The sequence below is a fragment of the Esox lucius genome, chromosome 18 (assembly GCF_011004845.1).
Source record: "Esox lucius isolate fEsoLuc1 chromosome 18, fEsoLuc1.pri, whole genome shotgun sequence".
NCBI lineage: Eukaryota > Metazoa > Chordata > Actinopteri > Esociformes > Esocidae > Esox > Esox lucius.
In genome coordinates this window covers 5,733,669-5,755,779 of record NC_047586.1, presented here as the reverse complement: position 1 = coordinate 5,755,779, position 22,111 = coordinate 5,733,669, and the positions used below count along the sequence as shown (strand labels likewise).

At 47.2% G+C, this 22,111-nt stretch overlaps 1 protein-coding gene across 17 annotated transcripts in view; it reads left to right on the top strand.

The window, feature by feature from the left end:
• Window positions 1-22,111, top strand: part of grip1 (glutamate receptor interacting protein 1) — a 325,906-nt gene that overhangs the window by 268,555 nt on the left and 35,240 nt on the right. For 12 of the 17 annotated variants that reach the window (XM_029114786.2, XM_029114783.2, XM_029114777.2 and 9 more), the window contains 6 exons: window positions 117-264; window positions 1,819-1,988; window positions 5,752-5,910; window positions 9,303-9,452; window positions 18,104-18,290; window positions 21,704-21,849. In XM_029114786.2, coding sequence (XP_028970619.2) covers window positions 117-264; window positions 1,819-1,988; window positions 5,752-5,910; window positions 9,303-9,452; window positions 18,104-18,290; window positions 21,704-21,849 — 960 coding nt within the window. The remainder of the gene's footprint in view (window positions 1-116; window positions 265-1,818; window positions 1,989-5,751; window positions 5,911-9,302; window positions 9,453-18,103; window positions 18,291-21,703; window positions 21,850-22,111) is intronic. The other 5 variants (XM_029114789.2, XM_029114790.2, XM_034287897.1 and 2 more) reach the window with 1 other exon arrangement.

The following is a 22,111-nucleotide window of genomic DNA, read 5'->3' as shown; positions in this document are numbered from 1 at the left end:
CTTCCTCATCCACCCCTCCCTCTCTCCGTTCATCCCTCCCTCCTTCATCCCTCGCTCCATACCACTGCCCCCCCCCCCCACCCCCCCGTCCCGTCTGTCCGTCTCCTGTGCTCCAGACTCCATAGCCACCGCCTCTGGTCCCCTGCTGGTGGAAGTGGCGAAGTCCCTGGGGTCTAGTCTGGGCGTGGCCCTCAACACGTCCATGTACTGCAACAAGCAGGTCATCATCATCGACAAGGTCAAGCCCGCCAGCATCGCAGACAGGTAATCATGCGCTGCTGGCCCGGGAGCATCTGTCCTCACGGTAGATACTGCAAACACAAAGTGGTTTATGGCGAGGGGGAACAGAGACCAAGATATAGAGCTGTTTTAAAACCCTTCCCCAAACGACACCACAGTCACACTGCAGGAGAGAGAGCCGAAGAGAAGGGGTGGAGAGGAGAGATGGAGGGAGGGGTGCAGACGGAGGTGCAGGGAGGGGTGCAGACGGAGGTGGAGGGAGGCGTTCAGAAAGAGGAGGTTTGCAGGGGGAAAGGGTTGGGGGAACAAGAGATGAGATGTGCAGAGGGGGGAGAGAGAGAGACTGGCTGACAGGTAATTAAACCCTTCCTGGACCTACAGACACGCTGCAAACATAGAAGTGTGTGTGTGTGTGTGGGGGGGGGGGTGTAACTGTAGAACTCAAAAGAGAGAGAGACACAGGACAAGAGAGAGACAGGAAGAGAGAGGGAGAGACAGGGTCAGAGAGGACCAGCGAGGGAGAGAGGTGCTTTTCATTTAATGTCTTTATCTGTGAGGCATCGATGTTCCTGTGGAGCCTCTATTGCTCACAGGAATCAATTCAAAGGAAGCACGAGAGAGAGAGAGAGAGAGAGAGAGAAAGAGAGAGAGAGGGGGAGAGAGAGCGAGAGAGAGAGAATAAAGAAAACAAATGAATGCGCGGCTGGAAGCCTGTAGCTTGGGTTTGTCTTTGAGAAACTATTTTGATAGTTTCTCAATGAATAAGCGCTTAGAAATTCGATAACTCATCTTAGTGAAGAGTGACACTAGTGAGGTTGCCTTGGACAGCCATGGGTGTGGAACATTTAGTGGGAGGAAAACAGTCTGTCCCAAATTCCGACCCATACCCAGTACATAGTGTGTTCCTTTTTGACCAGGGCCCAGTGGGCTCCCTGTTCTCCAGCAGCGCTCCTTATTAAAAGATTTAGGAAGGATTCCTCAGCCTCCCCCTTTCTCGCTCCCATAGGTACTTGCGGATTCTACTTTATGGATTGAAGAAGTCTGGACTGAGTATTAATTAATAGAATGTAGATCCATCCACTTGGGGCCAGTTAATTCTGAAGAGTTTGGCCCGAAATGATTCACTTCCGGTGGAAGGTTCAAACTACGGTGTGAGGGGTGTGGAGTAGGGCCCCTAACAGAGAGTTTGGGGGGAGACAGGTTTACTTTCTTCGATCAGTGACTTACATGAGAGCTAGTAATCGTCTCATCTGGCCTTCCGAGGTTCTTATTAAAGGATTAGCCCGAAGCCTTTTCTCAGGCCTCCCGGCTGGCTCACTCTACAGGAAGTGAGTTGGAATACCTCCTGTACTTTCTCAAACATCCAATTCTGAGTCGTCGGGGGTTCGAAGGCAGGTGATTGAGATCCTCTGTAAACAGGGTGCCTTTGGTTATGTGGCTCGGAGTCCTGCCATCCAAATGTCACCATAGTTAGAAAGCGCTTCTAAACCTCTAGCCAAGCATAGTCACCTGCACAAGGAGTCAAGGTGCCCTGGCGGGGGGTTTTTTCTAACAGGAAGGGATGTAATCTTTCTGCAGGTGTGGGGCACTGCACGCCGGCGATCACATCCTGTCCGTGGATGGGACCAGTATGGAGTACTGTACCCTGGCCGAGGCCACCCAGCTGCTCGCCAGTGCCTGTGAACACGTCAAGATGGAGATTCTGCCCCACCACCAGACCAGGCTGGCCCTCAAGGGCCCCGAACACGGTAACATATGGCCTACGGACATGACCCAGGATAGGGACCCTAGGGTTACTCCAGACTAACTGGGACCCATGGAATTATTACTACCTTAATTGTAGCCCCGCCCGCAGAGCATGCTGGCCCTCAAGGACTCCGAACACGGTACTGACACACAAACAAAACCGGCCCAACCCCACTGGCAGACCAGAATGGGGAGAGCCTTAAAACTAGTACTAACCTAGGGCAGTACTAATCAAGCCTAGGGCAGTACTAATGGAGCCTAGGGCAGTACTAATGAAGCCTAGGGCAGTACTACTCAAGCCTAGAGCAGTACTAATAAAGCCTAGGGCATTACTAATGAAGCCTAGGGCAGTACTAATGAAGCCTAGGGCATGTTAATTGCATTATAGAAGATTCTAGGACAGGGTTGGGGGATTTGAAAACTAGACAAATACATGGATTACTTTTAAACTCAGAAAGGATCTGCACACACACACTTGCAAAGCAATTATCACATCAGCCATGTTTGATCAGATTTCTGGTAAAAGCCTCTGATACTGACAGATAATGTTGAACAATTATCATATTGCCAAGCAAATAAAATTAATACTTTATTTATTATTTGGATCAAAACCTCAAATGTTTGGATTGGAAGCCTACAAATTACTGTATGGGTTACTGTATAGATTCTCTACTTTTTTAAATGTATATTTGTTTCACTATGTCACATCATTGGTGTAGGCTTAGGACAGTTGTCAATGTCTAGTCTTGATTCTAGGCTTTACATTTTTCTTTTGGTGATGGTGTCTGTCAACATAAGGCCCAAAGCCTTGCCATGATCTGAAGAAAAATATATCAGAAACAAAAAAGCAAACAGTTTGGAATCTCATTAAAAAGAAAGAATGCTCTGAAGAGCAAAATGATCACATATGGTCTGGTAGGTTAAGGAAGACCTCTCAAGACTGAAGACTGCTCATCCTACAGAGAAAGGCAGGAGATAACTGTGGAGAAAGATATGATTTGCCCATGATCCAAAGTGTACCACCTCATCTGTATGCCATTGTGAAAGGGGTGTTAAAGCGGTAGTTTGTTAAGTTTGGGATGTATGTCCGCCCCTGGAACTGGCTCATTTGTCTTCATTGAGGATGTAACTTACGATGGCAGAAAAATTATTCAGAAAATAAGTATATATTAGCATAATTTCCACTCCCCCCTGTTGTTTTAAAATGTGTGCACACCCACACCTGCCCCACACATACACGCCGTCACAAGCAAACGCCTCCCAGGAACGCCCCCGACCACAGCACCAGGATTGGTCTACTGCGTGTATCCTCCCAGGAACGCCCCCAACCACAGCACCAGGATTGGTCTACTGCGTGTATCCTCCCAGGAACAACCCCGACCACAGCACCAGGATTGGACTACTGCGTGTATCCTCCCAGGAACGCCCCCGACCACAGCACCATGATTGGTCTACTGCGTGTATCCTCCCAGTAACGCCCCCAACCACAGCACCAGGATTGGACTACTGCGTGTATCCTCCCAGGAACAACCCCGACCACAGCACCATGATTGGTCTACTGCGTGTATCCTCCCAGTAACGCCCCCGACCACAGCACCAGGATTGGACTACTGCGTGTATCCTCCCAGGAACAACCCCGACCACAGCACCAGGATTGGACTACTGCGTGTATCCTCCCAGGAACAACCCCGACCACAGCACCAGTATTGGACTACTGCCTGTATCCTCCCAGGAACAACCCCGACCACAGCACTAGGCTTAGTAGTACCCACCGAGACCCACATCTCCAGAAGAACCAAACAGGCTGACATACCAGACACAATACAATGCGTACAAGCTTGCAAGAAGTAGTTTGGGACCCTACTACTAGTAGTTTGGGACTCCCTCAGCCATTCACAGGCCTGTAAACTTTTGGATCTCCTAATAGCAAAGTATTGTAAAAGTAACAGAAAGCAATGAGATTACCCACCAAAAGTTTTAGACACATAACTGTAACGCATTACATTTAATATGTAACCCGGTCGAACTTGTCCTGGAATTTGGATGGGGTGATTTTACATCCAGCACACTGACCTTGTCAACATGGGGATTATGTTACGTGACAGCGCCTGCAGCACGCATTGTCCACCTGTAGCAGCATTTCAGTTGTCTGGGATCCAAGTTATCCTGTAATGGCAGACAGCTAGGACTGCCGGAGCCAAACAGAGATTAAACCGACACGCGCGGATTATCCGACATCAAACAACTGCTCCGTAATGTGTAGGTTGACGTTGTCGGGTACAGGTGCCATGTCTCTCAGAGCTAGCTGATCACCGTGACAACCCTGAAGGATTGAAACTCCCGCGCCTGTTTACCAAGTGAAACCCTGTTGCCTTGGTCAAGTATGGTGGCGTTTGGGAAGCCCTGCAAGGACTCCTGTTGGGTCAGAGGATGAGTTGGGCCGTCATAGAGAGGCACTTTCCCTCCTGTCACAACACAGGGAAAACAGCGCATGAAGATGTATGACAATGGATCACTTCACCCACCCATATAAATGCCTCATGAGGAAGAGGAGGCAACAGAGAGGAAAAAGGGGATAACACTGATCTATAGAAGTTCTGATCACCCCTGACCAGAGATGCCGTTTCTCCCTCGCTTTGTCACGGCTTGTCTCCCTCCCCCCTCTCTCCTTAGCCTGCCCTTCAGCCAGTTGAACAGAGAGGAGATGCTATCAGAATGATGGATCCATCGCTTTACGTAAACATCCCTCTTCAGCTCCTTGCCCTCCCTTCCTCTCCTCGGCCCCTCCCTCCCCCTCCCTCTCCTCAGCTCCTCTCTTCACTCCGGTCTATTCATCTCTCCTGTAAGCAGGCCTCCATCCTCGTCAGCCTCGTTTTTTTTTTCTTCTGATATCAGGGTTTCCAGCTGCGCAAACAGTTTCTAAATTTAACCCTGCTTCCCGAAATAGAGAGGATCGGTGTGAAGTGCAAAGAGCCGGCATTGATTTCCATATTCTCTCAACAGAGTTCCAGAACAATCCCCAGTTTCGTCACAAAGGGCATCCTATCCCCTTGGGAGGGCACTTCTTTCAAGAGTGGGCCCTGATCAAATGTGTCAGACAATTAGGAGTATTTTAAGAAGGATGTTTTTCATTTCATGTTGGTGTTTTGACATGGTGTTGTTGCATTAGGAATGGGTTTTATTAATGGTACACCATGAATATCTTGTATGTAGTGCGCATCGCACACGATATCTCAAATACCGCTCGCCCTTTTGACTAACTTGGACAAGTTGTGAGTCTTTGCCTTGGAGATCTGCCGTTTATGCAGTTGCACTGATTGGTCCCGGAGGGGGTGGGCTCAATAATAATCAACTGAAATGTGTCACCGCTGGTTCGGGGGGGTCTTGTTCATTATTTCCAGAGAATGAGACTAATTCTGCAGTCAAATTGATCTATAACTCAGTCGGAATCTGCACTAACTTTTAATCAAAATCCATTCCATATCACTTAGCATTTGGTTACCCCTGTAGGCATCCATGCAAATTCAAAGGTATTCTACCATCGACCATCTGAACCTCCTGATTCACTGTGTCTGCTCCAATCAAATGTCATGTTTTTACCCTCCTGAAAACCAATGACTAGTGAGCAGATTTTCCTTTATGTCTTTACCCCCCCCCTCCCCCACCCCCGACCCCTGTTTGACTCCTGTTCAAACCCCCCCTGACCCCTAACCCTGTGTGACCCCTAACCCCGTGGCGTGTCTCTCTCTCTCTCTGTGTGAACAGTCAAGGTGCAGAGAAGCACGCGGACCCTCCCCTGGGAATCCTCTTCAGCCAACAACAACAGCAACTTCCTCCCCTACCAACACTATAACACCTACCATCCCGACCAGTCCCAGAGACACCAGGCCTCCAAGCACCACAAAACCTCCCCCAGCAACCCCCGTAATGTTCCTTCTCCTTCTCCCCCTTTCCACCCACCTCTTCGTCATCCTCTTCCTCCTGTCCATGGGTCTCATACTTCTGTGTCTTCTTCCCCTGCTCCTGCCTTCTTCCTTAAACCTCCCTCGCTCCCTGCTTCTCTTGCAGCTCTTCTTCCTGTTCATCCTGGCTGTTTCTCATTCTACTGCCTCCCTCCTTTACTCATCCTTTTCATCATCCTTTTCTTCATACTTCCTTTGCTCCTCCTCTTCTCCTTCCTTTCCTCCTCCTCTCCCTCCTTTCCTCCTCTTCCTTCTCCCTCCTTTGCTCCTCTTCCTTCTCCCTCCTTTGCTCCTCCTCTTCTCCTTCCTCTCCTCCTCTTCTCCCTCCTTTCCTCCTCCGCTCCTTCCTTTCCTTGTTATTTCCTCCCTCTGTCCGACTCCTTTTCCTCGTCCTCAGTCTTTTATCCTATTATGCTTCTTCCATTCATTTAGTGCCTTTTCCCCTTTGATTGGTTTAGTTTTGAAGTTATATTTTCTTTCCTCTCGTTCTGTGGTTTCTTTGGCTAAATGCAAAATAGAGCGGAACTAAAGTCCTCTTTTGGCTCTCTCCATCTCTCCATTGTCCCTAAAATGCACTGAGGGCTCTATTTATCCTTACATCTATCTCTCCCTTTTCTCTCTCTGTCTTTCTGTCTTTGTATGTGCCTCTGTCTTTCTTTTCTCATTCTCTCGCTTTCCTCTCTCCTTCTCCCCTCTGTCTCCGTGGGAGTAGCAAGTTGCATCTCATTGCCAGCTGTAGTGCATTAGAGCAAGGTGCCCGGCGCTGATAGAGAAACTAAAGACAAGTACTGTCAATCCACTTATCCACGAAGAAATTCTGCATTGTGGAGGCACCAAAAAGTCCCTGTCACTGCGAACCATTCAGTGATATACAGTACGGAAACATGACATACATTCACTCCTATACAGCCTCAGAGAGACAGAGAGGAAGGCAGCGAGAGAAAAGCAGCGAGAGAAAGGCAGCGAGGGGAAAATTAATTTTGTACATTGTGAAAATGGCTGAGAGTAGAGCTGTCTCTGGCTCTCTCAAACGCAGACAAACACAGACAGACACACACACACACACACAACACAGAAATACACGCTGAGGCACACAAACACACACAGAGACACAAACACACACAGAGACACAAACACACTCAGAGACACAAACACACACAGAGACACAAACACACACAGAGACACAAACACACAGAAACGCATACAGATACTCCTACTAAACAGATTTATTTATTCGGTGTTTCATGACCAAAACCCTGTTTTCCCTAACCCCTTAAACTTTTCCCTTCTTTTGCTGCATTTGCAGGGATTGTAGTTCCCCGCCTGGATGTTAAAACCTTTTCACACGCACAATAAACACACACACACACACACACTGTCTGTGGTCTCTTAACGATTTCAGATCAGTGTCCTAGACACGTAGAGGTTTTTGGTTGTCGTGGTGACATGGGACCATCTTCAGTCTGTCCTGAGGCAGTCTGTCAGTGTTAATGGATAGCACTAGCTCAACCACTCATAATGACGTCTGATTGTCCCGGTCCGCAACACGGGCCGTGCAGGTTAGATTCTCCCACCTACCGCTCTCTCTCTCTCGCTTGGCCTGTCTCTCTCGCCCGCATTCTCTCGTCTAGTCAGGGCTATAGCTATAAAAGGACACCTCACCCCGGCAGGCTGGATTCAGATCCGCGGTCACCTGGAACATCCAACATATCCCCTCAGGCCACACTGTCTGCTCAGGTCCAATAGATTCTCACTCTCTAGTTCGGTCGATATCTTTAACTGGACGCATCATCACTGCTGATGAAAGCCCCTCGTAAAGAACCGCCCGCCTGTCTTAACCCGAACCAGCCGGGACCAGTGTTGCAGCCCTGCGTCGTTTGGTCCAGTAGAAGTCCTGTGTGTTGGATCCATCGTGTCTTCCTGGTGGTATTGATCCCGTCGGGCCGGCTCTCGGCCCTTACATCTCAAGGACAACTCAGCCGATGGGTGGAGAGGTGTATGCGCAGTGCCCAGTGTTGTGGTCAGAAGCAGGGCACTACATTGTAAAGGGAATAGGGTGTCATTTGGGACGTGTCCCCAGAGTCTGCTTATGGAGTGAGTGATGAGGGAAAGACGTCCCAGCCACCTGTGATTGATGTCAGTCGAACGGAAAATCCATCGGTGGCTTTCATATCATTTGGGGTTTTTCCATTTTTCTGTCTCATTTTATCTAAATTTTATTTGGCCTACTGTCTCTAGACTTTATGTGTGCTACGTCAGATTTGATTTTTGAGTTAAAATGTTTAACACTCTTTTTGAGTTATAGGTTTCTGTCCTTGGGTTTTATGCTGTCAGTCTCAAAATTAAACAGCTAGTATTCTGTCTTGAGAATGACTAAATGTCAACCTTTTATGTCAGCAATGGGTAAAGTAATGCTGAGAGTAAATGTTGAAGGGATAGTAGAGGATTTTGGTAACAAAGCCCTTTATCACCTTCCCTAGATTCATGCGTCTGGGTTAGATCCGTTAGAGAGAGTTTTGCTAGCATTCACTAAATACATTCCCGTTTACTTTCAGTCACTGAGCAAATGCGTTTTGGCACTTTGGCACACCAGCTAAGTAACTTCTTTAAAAGTTGAAAGAAACTACACTTTGATAAGACTGGCTACTGCTAAACACCCTAAATCGCTCCAACTCCTCACAGCCTGAGCCAATTACTTGGTGTTATTAGCATTAGTCCTGATGTTATTTGTTAATTAGCGAAAGGCTTAGAGGGTTTAGAAGCAGGTGGACCGCGATGGACTCATTATAACTGGGTTGGGTTTACCGTAGTCGGGCAACCTGGGTTTTGTAGCACACACACACACACACACACACGAAAACACGCACGTGCACATGCATGCACGCACATGCACACACATAGACGCACAGAGAAGAGTTTTTTCGCGACCCCACCCAACCCCAACAATCTAAAAATATCCAATACTGCCTTAACATGTTTTCCATAAACCTAAATTCACTGAATGTTGATCCCTCTTGAGAAGAAATTACATGCATCAAATAAAATGTACGTTTTCAAATGGTTTTTCTCAGAAATGTTTGTATATTCTGCCATATAATAACTTATAGATAGCTATTACTTTTATTGCATTTCTGTGTGTGACCCCAATACAGTCGTGACCCCAAATATGAATAGCACAAGTCTTCTTTCTCCGTATTTTACTATCTTATCAATAGTTTTCATCTTTTCAGTTTACTTGTTGAAGGCTCTCTGTGGTTTCTGTACATTGTGGTCATGTCACTGAGCAGTGGCAGTCCAAGGACGCCTGCCGCTTTATGTGATTCACTGGTAAATTCTCCCCGTCTCCTCCAACAGCTCTAGGCTCTTCCTTCTCTCCCACCTCCATGAGCGCATACAGCCTGAGCTCCCTCAACATGAGCACGCTGCCCAGGAACATGTACCCAACCAGCCCCCGAGGCACCATGATGAGGAGGAAGCTCAAGAAGAAGGACTTCAAGAGCTCATGTACGTCCTTACGTCCTCTCGTCACAGTTCAGTGTCGTCACGTCATGATTTGAACGATGGATGGTGGATTGGATTGAATGGATGGATGGATGATGGGTGGATGAGTGGATGGAGTGTTTAGGATGTGGAGCATAGAAACAGTTTCCTCATCACGGTACTGTTCATTTACCATGGAATTTTCTGGAACTTTTCAATTTATTAGAATGGCTGCGGTTAACAGAAAGTGGCCCTCTGCCTCTCGATTCCCTCTGTGTGAATTGTGCTGCCTTAGCAGCAGCTTAAATGTATTAATGTGACTATACGCTGTGCTGCTATAGCTTCAGGCAGGGCTGTGCTGAGTTATTCTGAGCCCCCTCTGTGTGTGTGTGTGTGTGTGTGTGTGTGTGTGGTGTACTTATTGGTATTAAAGCATTTCTGGGTCTGTATGACTGTGCCAAACGTGCTCCTGCATTGTTCCCGACACAACGGCAGTACTTGTGATGTATGGTTGTGGGAAACGTAGGCTGATACTGAACGTTAAATGGCTTCAGGCCAGAGCTATCCATCCCCGCTCCCTAGAGGCCTGTTTTCCTTTCGGGTAGCTCTTCAAAAACGCATCCTGGCAGTAGGCGGTGCTTTGAGGTGGGTTTGGTGCAGGGACAGGGGGGTGTGGCCTGCAGACAGTTTTTATAGAGCCCCTTGGGGGAGGCCAACAAACAGGGTTTATAAAGCCCAGGTGGGTGTTTACACTTCCTAGTCTTACTTATCCATGGTTACACTTCCTAGTCTTATTTATCCATGGTTACACTTCCTAGTCTTATTTATCCATGGTTACACTTCCTAGTCTTATTTATCCATGGTTACACTTCCTAGTCTTATTTATCCATGGTTACACTTCCTAGTCTTACTTATCCATGGTTACACTTCCTAGTCTTACTTATCCATGGTTACACTTCCTAGTCTTATTTATCCATGGTTACACTTCCTAGTCTTATTTATCCATGGTTACACTTCCTAGTCTTACTTATCCATGGCTACACTTCCTGGTCTTACTTATCCGTGGCTACACTTCCTAGTCTTATTTATCCATTGTTATACTTCCTAGTGGTTTGTAGCGCCAGTCTCTCCAAATCTCTCTCTCCCAATTTCTGCCTCTCTGTCCCACACACGCTCTCTCTTTATCTTTTGATCTCAATTCCATCCGTTGGTCTGTCAGTCTGTATCTTTCTCTGTCCCTCTCTCGGCCCCCCACCACCCCCCCCCCCCTATCTCTGTCACCCCACTGTTCCCTTGTGTTTTTTGTATTCCATAGAGTGGCAGTAATGTAATGTCTGAGCATCCATTTTGTGTCACAGTGGGAGGTGAGGAGGTTCATGCAGAGCCCACTCAACTGTCTGCAGGGAGCTAGATAACCGTTAACCTTTAACCTTCAACCGTTAACCTTTTTAGCTTTCCTGCCACCTCTCTCTCTCTGTCTCTCTCTGTCTCTCTAGCCCTCTCTCTATCTCTCCCTCTCTCTGTCTCTCCCTTTTTCTATCCTGCTCTGTCTTTATCTTTACCTCCCCCACTCTCTCCATCTCCCCCTCTGTCTTATTCACAAACAAAAACACATCCACCCAGACACACACACACACACTCTCTCTCTCGTGGCTGGGAAAATTACACTTCTGACTGGCCAGTAATTACATCCTGGAAAGACATTTCACATTGTTCATTGGGCTAGCAATACAGCCTGCCACACATACACACACACACACACATACACATCCATAACACAACATACGCACACACACATACACATCCATAACACAACAGAACTGCCATCTTTCGCACTACATCCTCACCGTGTTGCAGTGAGACAATTAGCTGAAGCAACTGTCATGTCAGGCGATGCCAGGTTCCTGTCAATGCCACGACCCTGCAACCAAATGTCAGACAGGTCCAATAAACACACGACTCACCATCCAAGGCAACAAGCTAATCAGCGACACTCATCAAATCCCACATCTAGTCAGCCAAACATGATCCCCTGCTACAGCTAGCCACAACCATTATGTTCAGAAGTCCTGTCATGTATCTTGGCCAAATACTCAACCACTGTCAAGAGGCTGGTTTTAGTACTAATGCCACGGAAAGATGGAGAGGTTTAGCTCGTTGTTTTGAGTATTCTTTTTTTTTTTTTTTTTTTATATGTTTACTGTATTTCTTTTGCACCTCCCTCTGGGGTTCTGCTGCAAGCCTGTTTTGGTGATGGGGTGTGAAAGAGATTTGCGATTGGGGTTGCTATAGCAGCCAGCCATTCCTGGGCCAGCAGTTGCTGTGGTGATCGAGGTGTAATCTGAGCCGTGTGTTTTCGGCTGGCTCCCGTTGTGACGAGAGAGTTCCTCCAATCAGTGTTTAGAGATAACGTGCTGGTTGTTGTACAGGTGTGTCTGAGCGTGTGTGTATATGTGTGTGTGTTTGTGTGTGTGTGTGTCTACACATGCAAGTATGTTGTTTGTGCATGTTGTGTGCGAGTTGGTAGGCTGATTGTGGGGCAGAACAGTGTCTCCATCGTTGGAAAAGCCTCGGTGTGTTTACGGCTCAGCCGTGACATGTGATTGGATACAGACACATAACCTGCCATCAGGAAAACCATTAGCCCTTCCCTTCACCATCCATTATATTAATTATCACTATTATTTGGGCGCTTGCGTTCCTCCATCCTCGTGTACAAGGTGTGTTCTGCGCTGGTGTAAATTGAAATCAGTTTCTCTCTAAAGCAAAATTGGCATTAAGTGCAGAAAACCAATTTCCCACATTTTCCAGTGAGGGATTCTAGACGGCGACCTTTCAGTTGTTGGCCCAATGCTCTGTACATTAGGCTTTCTAGCTTCCAACAAAATGCAAGCATGTCTAGACTCAGTTCCCCCCTCTGGATTTTTCTATGAGCAGTGAAAGAAATCTATGACAACCTTTTTTTAATCCTTTCCTCTGTGACCTCCCGAAGTTTCAATTTGTTTTAATTGTGTTGTAGCCCTGAAACTAACACACCTGACTCCAGGAGTCTGTGTCTAAATGATTAGGTGCAGTCAGGTGTTAAATTGAATCAGGTGTGACAGTGTGATAGTTCTGGAACAGTTCAAATACATGGAATTGTTGGGGTTCCCAGTGGAAAAAGGCTGGTTTATGAGCAGTGATTGGTTGGTCCTCACTGTGGATATTGTCTCTGAACACAGATTGGTCTTCACAGCGCAGGTTGTCTCTGAACACGGATTGGTCTTCACAGCGCAGGTTGTCTCTGAACACAGATTGGTCTTCACAGCGCAGGTTGTCTCTGAACACAGATTGGTCCTCATAGCGCAGGTTGTCTCTGAACACAGATTGGTCCTCATAGCGCAGGTTGTCTCTGAACACAGATTGGTCCTCAAAGCGCAGGTTGTCTCTAAACACAGATTGGTCCTCACATTGCAGGCTGACTCTAAACACAGATTGGTCCTCATAGCGCAGGTTGTCTCTGAACACAGATTGGTCCTCACAATGCAGGTTGTCTCTGAACACAGATTGGTCCTCACAATGCAGGTTGTCTCTGAACACAGATTGGTCCTCACAATGCAGGTTGTCTCTGAACACAGATTGGTCCTCAAAGCGCAGGTTGTCTCTAAACACAGATTGGTCCTCATAGCGCAGTATGTCTCTAAACCCAGATTGGTCCTCACAATGCAGGTTGTCTCTGAACACAGATTGATCCTCACTATGCAGGTTGTCTCTGAACACAGATTGGTCCTCACAATGCAGGTTGTCTCTGAACACAGATTGGTCCTCACAATGCAGGTTGTCTCTGAACACAGATTGGTCCTCACAATGCAGGTTGTCTCTGAACACAGATTGGTCCTCACAATGCAGGTTGTCTCTGAACACAGATTGGTCCTCACAATGCAGGTTGTCTCTGAACACAGATTGGTCCTCACAATGCAGGTTGTCTCTGAACACAGATTGGTCCTCACATTGCAGTGGTTTGATCTGTGCTGGTTGGTTGGTCCTCTTAGGCCAGTAAGCACCACAAACACAGCCACATCCGTCTAGCAGCTGAACCCACTGTGACCTGCTGAAGCTGTCCCACTGCATGCACTCGCCAAACTACGACCTCCCCAGGGACCTGTGCTCAGCTCGGCGCTCTCGGCTCGCCGCTGCCACAAGGTGAATTTCAGTCACGGTCGTTGTCATGGTAACCCCAACCCTCGCCCCAATGAAGGTGCCAGTGGCAGCACACACACACACACACTAGCCCTGTAGAAGTACATTGACTGCTGAGTCACTGGTTTGACAGGCTGTGAGTGACACACTCCCAAATAAGGACGAGGGACACACTCCCAAATAAGGACGAGGGACAGGTGACGAAGCACAGGAGACAAGGGCTTTGTGGCACCTCCTGAAGGAGTGCACTCACTGTCATCACTCCACAGGAGCACACAGTGCTGATATAACTCCCTGTACTCCCTTACACACTATAGTCCACTGCAGACTCAGAAAGATAGGGGGAGGGAGGGAGGGAGGGAGGGGAGAGAGTAGGAGAAACAGGAAACAGAGATAGGGTTGCTGCAAAGTCACTTGTCAGCCTGCGTTGACATTGTGCAGCCGGCCAGCCAGTCAGTCAGCCTGTGATAGTGACTCACCATAGAGGATTCAAAGGAGAAATGAGATAAAGACAGACAGACAGGCTGACAGACAGACACAGGCAGAGACAGACAAACAGACAGGCAGGCAGACAGCCAGAGACAGACAGACACAGGCACGCAGACAAATTGACAGACAGACAGGCAGGCATACAGGCAGAGACAGACAGACACAGACAGAAATAGGCAGGCAGAGACAAACAGGTGGACAGACAGAAACAGGCAGACAGACAGACAGGCAGAGACAGACATGCGGACAGATTGACAGACAGACAGGCAGCTACGAATGGTTCCCGTGTCAGGGCCACAGCAGTGTCTGGGTTTACACAGAATGGTGCATCAAACCCAAACATTCTGTCAGTGGCAGCCTGTTGGGTGAAAACAGCTAGGAGGAGAGAGGAGAATGGAGAGCATCATCCTTGTTGGGAATAAAAGAGAGATTGAGAGATATTGAGAGACCGAATGACAGAGGGCGAGGGAGAAAGGTGATAAACTGATGAGATTAACATAAAAACGCAAGAAGCTGTGTGACTCCATTGTCCCAGAGGAGAGAATGAGATCTATACATTATCCCGGAGGAGAGAAAGAGATTCATGCATTATCCCGGAGGAGAGAAAGACACATATACACCAGTGCTTAAAGCTTCTGAAAATATGACCCTGCCGGTTTTGTTTCCAGATGAGGCTGTTTCCCAGACATTGTAATATGCTTCCTGGGACCTGCCAGTTCTGTCCCCCTCCATGATCCCTCACAACCGTCTGGCGGTCCATGAGACAGCTCTCCCAGCTGGACGCTCAGGGCTCGCAGGCATCAGGATGGCCGACAAGAGGGCTATGTGACTATCGACATAACAACGTAGCACAGCCCCTTGCCCCACCGGTCCGACCCCAACGCTTCTGTTATACAGCCCGGTCAGATGGTTCAGCCAGGGACTCTGGAGATTGACGTCCCCGTTGGGGCCGACGGATTGGACCCCATTTATTGTTTTAAATCTGGCAACCCTCCGCAGGCTGGGGGGGGGGGGCTGTTGTCGGCCGTTGGCTCGGCGCATTACGACAAAAAATTGCTGTCGAGTCGACGTGCACGCAAAGGGGCCATCGGCGTGATGCATTACCTCGCTGGGGACGTAACTCAGCGCTAAAGGAACCGGGCCGTGTGCCGTGAGAGACCCGGGCCGGCGGGCGCTGCAAGAGTTACGGTGTTTGCGGTCGGCCAGGAGGGAGCACAACTTATGTTCCAAATGGCCCCTTTGTCCCTGTGTACGGCGCTGCCTCGGACCAGACGTTCTGCGGGGGCCGTGGGAAAGCAGTGTGCGCTGTAGCGTGTCGGGTGGCGTTTGGGACGCCGGTCCGGGCTGTCTAACACGGCCAAATGGATGATTCAGCCAGGACCATTATAAGCACAAATACACACACCACCCCCATAAAATACACACATCGTAATGTACACACACTATAATACTGTGACACACACACACACTGTAATGTACACACACCATCATTTTTGTATATACACACCGTCTTCAACATAAGACACAGACACGCATACACAAACACACACACATAAGCTTATTTTACCAAACATGTGGTGTGTTTTTGTACGTGTCGTTGATGTGTAGTTCTGCATTCTGAATCGTGCCTATGAGTCATTGGTTCTCAATGGGTTTTGTCTCAGGACACCTGAGACCCATTTCAAACCAGCTTGGGGTTGAGACTCACCAGGTGAGAACCATTGGTCTCTTTTCCTGGGACATTATGGCCACCTTGTCAAAGCAGGTGAAGGCCTGTCAAACATACATCTAATAAGAGGATTAGGACATTGACAAATAAAAGGGAAGGACTGAAAAACAGACATCCTCTGAAGTCCCTAAATTCACCCGGGACCCACGGTGCCTGAGGCTTTTGGTCTTGGTGGATTGTGTACAGTTGCAGGGACGAGGTGCCGCCAAGGGCATTCAGAGACACTTGTGTCCTTTAACGTACATAATAATATTTCCATTTAATAGGATCCCCCAGAACGTATTCCAGTCTCATTACATGATGGTAATGTTGGCTCTTCCGATGCGCAAAGAGAAACAGGCCAAGACAGTGCAGGTCAAAGTTTGTTGGTCGCATTGCATTAAGCTGTGACAGAAATGTCGTCAGTGGACCGTAGAGGAAAACAGAGGAGATTAAGAATGAAGGAGGACATCAGTATCAACAGAGGGTGGTGACTTGGTGCCATGGTGGTCCCAATCAAGCCAACAGACAGACCCAGAAGGAGAGAGGGAGGTGGAGAAGGAGAGAGAGAGAGATTATGGGAAGGAGAGAAGGGAGAGAAACAGATCGAGAGAGGAGACGCGGCCGTAACCAAAAGCTCTCAGAATGCATTTTAGTCTCCAATAAATGGTAATCGGTGTTGAGCTGAAAACGAAACATTGTTCTCCGGCCATTCCATAATCACCTAATTACACTGTCATTAGCCAGTACGTTTCAGGGCAATTATATAGCGTTGTTACGATGAAAAGCTGTTTAATCCTAATCAATGATCCCTAATTATGTTTAATCTGAATACTCACAAAGTGATCTAAATAATCTGGGTGCCTCCCACGTAGATCACTCTTCCCCTTTACGGTGCCCCTAGTTTTGGACAGGGTCCACACGCTGTTGTAGTGGGAGTAGGGAATAGGAGGCCATTTGGAACGTTATTGAGTTATTGAGAGGATGCAGAGTTGTAATTAATCAAAGTCTTTATAACTTTGGAAGATCGTCTTATATTGCAATGCACGCCACACAGCCGGCAGACGGGTCACCCTCCAGAGCCCGGGCTCCTCTCTAGGTTTCTTCTGTCCTAGCCACTGTGCTTGATTTGATTTTTAAAGCCGTGATGGTGCCAGGACATTACATTGTAAGAACTCACAGCCTTAACTGACCTGTATGGCTCCAGAAGTTGAACACTAATGAACAGCTAGGTGAAGGGCAAGTCCAGCATAGGACAGTTACGACGCAGAGATGGGTGCTATTGGTCAGCAGCAGAGCAGGTCTGAATCCAATTGGCCAATCTCCCTCCATCTGTGTGGTCCAGTCGCAAACCATTTTAATGTAATAAGGCCCCCTATTCGTGCTATTAAAATCTCAGCTGTCCATCAAGGTTGTGACACGGTTTGACCCCCCCCCCCCCCCCCCCCCACAGCATAGTAACCTTCAGTGCGCAAGACTCTGCCACTTTTGTGGTGAAGATGTTCAGATAAGTGGACCCTTGTCATTTTTGCTGCTCCGAAGACAGGTCTGATCAATGGAGATGTTTCGTGTGAGTGTCAGTGAATGTCACGCTTCACAGTGTGTATACGTGTGTATGTTCGTCTGTGTGTGTGTGTGTGTGCGTATGCCATTCAGTGAATGCCATTCTTCATCATGGCACAGCTCATTTTCTGCTTGGAGTAACTCCACTCCCCCCGTCATGTCTAGGCTAATTGGAAAAACAATCTACCTGTCTGTCACTGTCAGTCTGGATGCTGTGTCTGTGTATGCTGTGTCTGTGTATGCTGTGTCTGTGTATGCTGTGTCTATGGACGCTGTGTCTGTGGACGCTGTGTCTGTGTATGCTGTGTCTGTGTATGCTGTGTCTGTGTATGCGTGTGTCTGTGTCTGTGTATGCGTGTGTTTGGGGAGATCCACACTATGTACACGTGTGTGGAAAAATGCAGTCCCTGCAAGGTTTGTTGGCCGGTCTCCACCAGGGAACTTGCAATGTACGGCTCAGAGGTTAGGTTTAAGTTCAGGGTTAGGCTTTATCTTTTGGTGTTTAAGTTTTAAGCATTAAAGTTTGGGTATTGAGGTAAAGGTTAGGGTTAGATTTAGGGCTTGGAAACAGGAACTGCGGATTTCTGGCTTAGTGTTAGGTCCCCACAAGGATAGATTATGTGTATGTGTGTGCGAGTTGGTTCTGTGTACGTACAGTAACCGCTATTCTCTCCATCCTTCTCTCCATCTCTCTCTCCATCCCTCTCTCCACCCATCGCTCCATCTCCCCCCACAGTGTCTCTTGCCAGCAGTACCCTGGGCCTAGCAGGCCAGGTGGTCCATACCGAGACCACAGAGGTCATCCTGGTCAGTGACTCCATCATGGGCTTTGGCATCCAGCTTCAGGGGGGGGTGTTCGCAACGGAGACCCTGTCCTCACCCCCACTTATCGGCTACTTGGACCCGGATAGCCCTGCCGAGAGGTAGGGGAACCGTCCGCAGGTCGATCGCCCGATAGACCAGTCCAGCCTGTCTTAGAACATTTGCAGCGCGAGTAAAGATACGACGTTACGATGTACAGTGGGGAGAACTAGTATTTGATACACTGCCGATTTTGCATGTAGTGGTCTCTAATTTTTATCATAGGTACACTTCAACTGTGAGAGACGGAATCAGTGATAAAATTGTAGACCTCCACAAGGCTAGGATGGGCTACAGGACAATAGGCAAGCAGCTTGGTGAGAAGGCAACAACTGTTGGCGCAATTATTAGAAAATGGAAGAAGTTCAAGATGACGGTCAATCTCCCTCGGTCTGGGGCTCCATGCAAGATCTCACCTCGTTGGGCATCAATGATCATGAGGAAGGTGAGGGATCAGCTCAGAACTACATGGCAGGACCTGGTCAATGACCTGAAGAGAGCTGGGACCACAGTCTCAAAGAAAACCATAAGTAACACACTATGCCGTCATGGATTAAAATCCTGCAGCGCGCGCTGGCTCAAGCCAGCCCATGTCCAGGCCCTTCTGAAGTTTGCCAATGACCATCTGGATGATCCAGAGGAGGAATGGGAGAAGGTCACGTGGTATGCTTTTTGGTCTAAACTCCATTCGCCGTGTTTGGAGGAAGAAGAAGGATGAGTACAACCCCAAGAATACCATCCCAACCGTGAAGCATGGAGGTGGAAACATCATTCTTTGGGACAGGACGATTGCACCATATTGAGGGGAGGATGGATGGGGCCATGTATCGCGAGATCTTGGCCAACAACCTCCTTCCCTCAGTAAGAGCATTGAAGATGGGTCGTGGCTGGGTCTTCCAGCATGACAACGACCCGAAACACACAGCCAGGACAACTAAGGAGTGGCTCTGTAAGAAGCATCTCAAGGTCCTGGAGTGGCCTAGCCAGTCTCCAGACCTAAACCCAATAGAAAATCTTTGGAGGGAGCTGAAAGTCCGTATCGCCCAGCGACAGCCCCGAAACCTGAAGGATCTGGAGAAGATCTGTATGGAGGAGTGGGCCAAAATCCCTGCTGCAGTGTGTGCAAACCTGGTCAAGAACTACAGAAAACATATGACCTCTGTAATTGCAAACAAAGGTTTCTGTACCAAATATTAAAATCGGCAGTGTATCAAATACTTGTTTTCCCCACTGTATACTGATGTGCTTTTCGCCCGTAAATCTAATTGTTTTTAACATGCCTTGTTCCATTTCACCACAAATACATGAAATATATAACCCTCATGTAAGAGTTCCCGTAAGGTCCTGCAGACACCAGGCAGTGTATCGGTTCAGCAGAACGTGATTAGAATTAATCCTGATTCATCTAAACATCTAAACCTTCCCTCCGGCGTAGATTCTGCATGAAATGTTTCAGTACATCCCGTAGGTATTTAGGTGTTCCGTTTCATTCGGTGTAACACTCTCATTTGTGCGTTTAAAAAAAATAAAAATATTTACGTTTTATCATCAGGTGTACACATTGCTACAGCCCCGGGCCCTGACTGACAGTGTTATCTTCCACCTTAATCAGATTATGATCCACTAGACCCGCTGCCCCCAATTACTGTCAATAACAACGTGTCTCTTATCCATCCTGATTGGTTTTTTTGAGCTTTGACTTTGTTTTGACGTCAGAGGATGCAACTTAGGGGAACCTGAATGTTATTTGTTTGCTGGCTCCAGTGCCTGAATTTCAGCATAATTGGTTGTAAAAAGTGGAAGAATATAACTGCAGTTGGTTTTGCGGCTGGTTGAGAGCAGATCTCCAACACCTACAGCATGGACTCAGTCTGGACCACGGTAGGTTTTAGGGTAAAATACAATTAAAAAATAAAAATAAAACAGGCTTACTCTTAAATGCCTAAAACTACATTCAAATATGTCGAAATTACAACGCTGTTTCCAAAAAGGTTGGGACACTGTAAAATGTAAAGAAAAATGGAATGCAATGACAAATAATTCAAACCCTATATTCAATAGAAAATTGTTCAATAACAGTTGTCCCTGTCCCAACATTTCTGAAACATTTTGCTGGCAACAAATTCAGAATGGGCATGTTTTTCCAAAAACAAAAACTTTTCTCAGTTTCAACATTTGATATGTTGTCTTTATACTATTTGCAATTATATACAGGGACTAAAAATTTGCACATCATTGTATTTTTTTAATTAGCATTTTATGCAGTGTCCCAACATTTCTGGAAACAGGGTTTTAAAACTGATACATACATGTTTTAATAACTGTATTTTCAGGCCTGCAAATTGATTTTGAAAAACAAATGGCACCATTGCAAAAAACTCTGTTGACTTTCTGAATCTGAGGTGGCCTGCAAGACAAAAACCTTTCCCAGCCCTGGTATAGTAAAAAAACAACTGAATCAAATATGACAGTATAGAACAAAACAACTAAATCCAACCTGCATAAAATATTTCTGTATAGTACAATACAACAGAATCATATACAACTTCATTGAATATTACAGTATAGAAAAATACAACTGAATCAAATATTACAGTATAGAATAATACAACTGAATCAAAGATCACCAAATCACATACTACAGTATAGATCTTGTCTGCATTCTGATCGATGCCCCTTGATGGCCACAACCTTTTAAAGACCAGCTAAAATATGCAGTCCTTCCCAGTCAACAAAACAGAGCAATACAACTGAATCAAATACAACTACTGTGAATCACATACTACAGTATAGAACAATGCAACTGAATCAAATTGATTGGCCCATCTGAGCCATGGCAGCAACTTTGAAACACAGTCGTTCATACCGGGACGCCAAGACCAACTGCCAAAAACTGTAGGCCCATAAAAACCTAAAATCAGGAAATGAATTTGACAATGCCCACCACATCCCAACAAGATGATTGACCTGGTGAGGTACATGACTAGACTGAAAGCACTTTGAATTGCTGGGTTGAAAAGCCTTCCGCCGACTGAGGTTATGCAGACATACATAAGTGTCCAAGGGATTTATGTAGGAGCCTGTTGCAAGAAATTCATCAGTAGGTGGGGGACAAAATGTTATTCAAATCGGTGCTGCCTTAATGGAGGTGACATAAAAAGCTGCGTGTCTCCGTGTGTCCTCTATCTGTTGATCATTGTGGGTGATATTGATGTGGGATCAATATGCTCCCACCATCTCCTCCACTGGTAATGGGCTGTTATCTACAGCGGGCTAGCTGTAACACTGCAGGACTGCAGAACGGAAGAGGGATCACATTTACATTTTTGTGGCTGTTCGACCTCAGACGTTCTGTGTAGGTGTGAGACTGTGGAGATAAGCGAAGGGCAGGTTGATGTGGTGTGCGTCGACAACAAGAGTTACCGGTCACTTTGTTGCTGTCATGTCATTTTACCGTACGTGTGTCCTCTTGTAGGTGTGGAATCTTGCAGATAGGTGACCGTATTCTGTCCATAAATGGGATCCCTACAGAGGACAGCACACTGGAGGAGACCAATCAGCTTCTCAGAGACTCCAGCATCACCAGCAAGGTCTCTCTGGAGATAGAGTTTGATGTTGCAGGTACTGTTCCCCGTTAGGCTGTAGTCTTTATATAGGGCCACAGGAAATGTGTCAACCTGGCTGTCCTGCCATGTCGATAGGAACATTGTTGAGACAAGCCCAATGGCTCTGTTGAACGAGGACAAACATATCTATCTGCCACTGGTGTGATTGAGCAAACGGTCAAATTAGTGGCTATAAACACGACTCCATTCATGTTTAGATGAGACCGCAGGCCTAACCAACCGATAATGTCATTGGTTGAACATTCCTGGTGGGACAT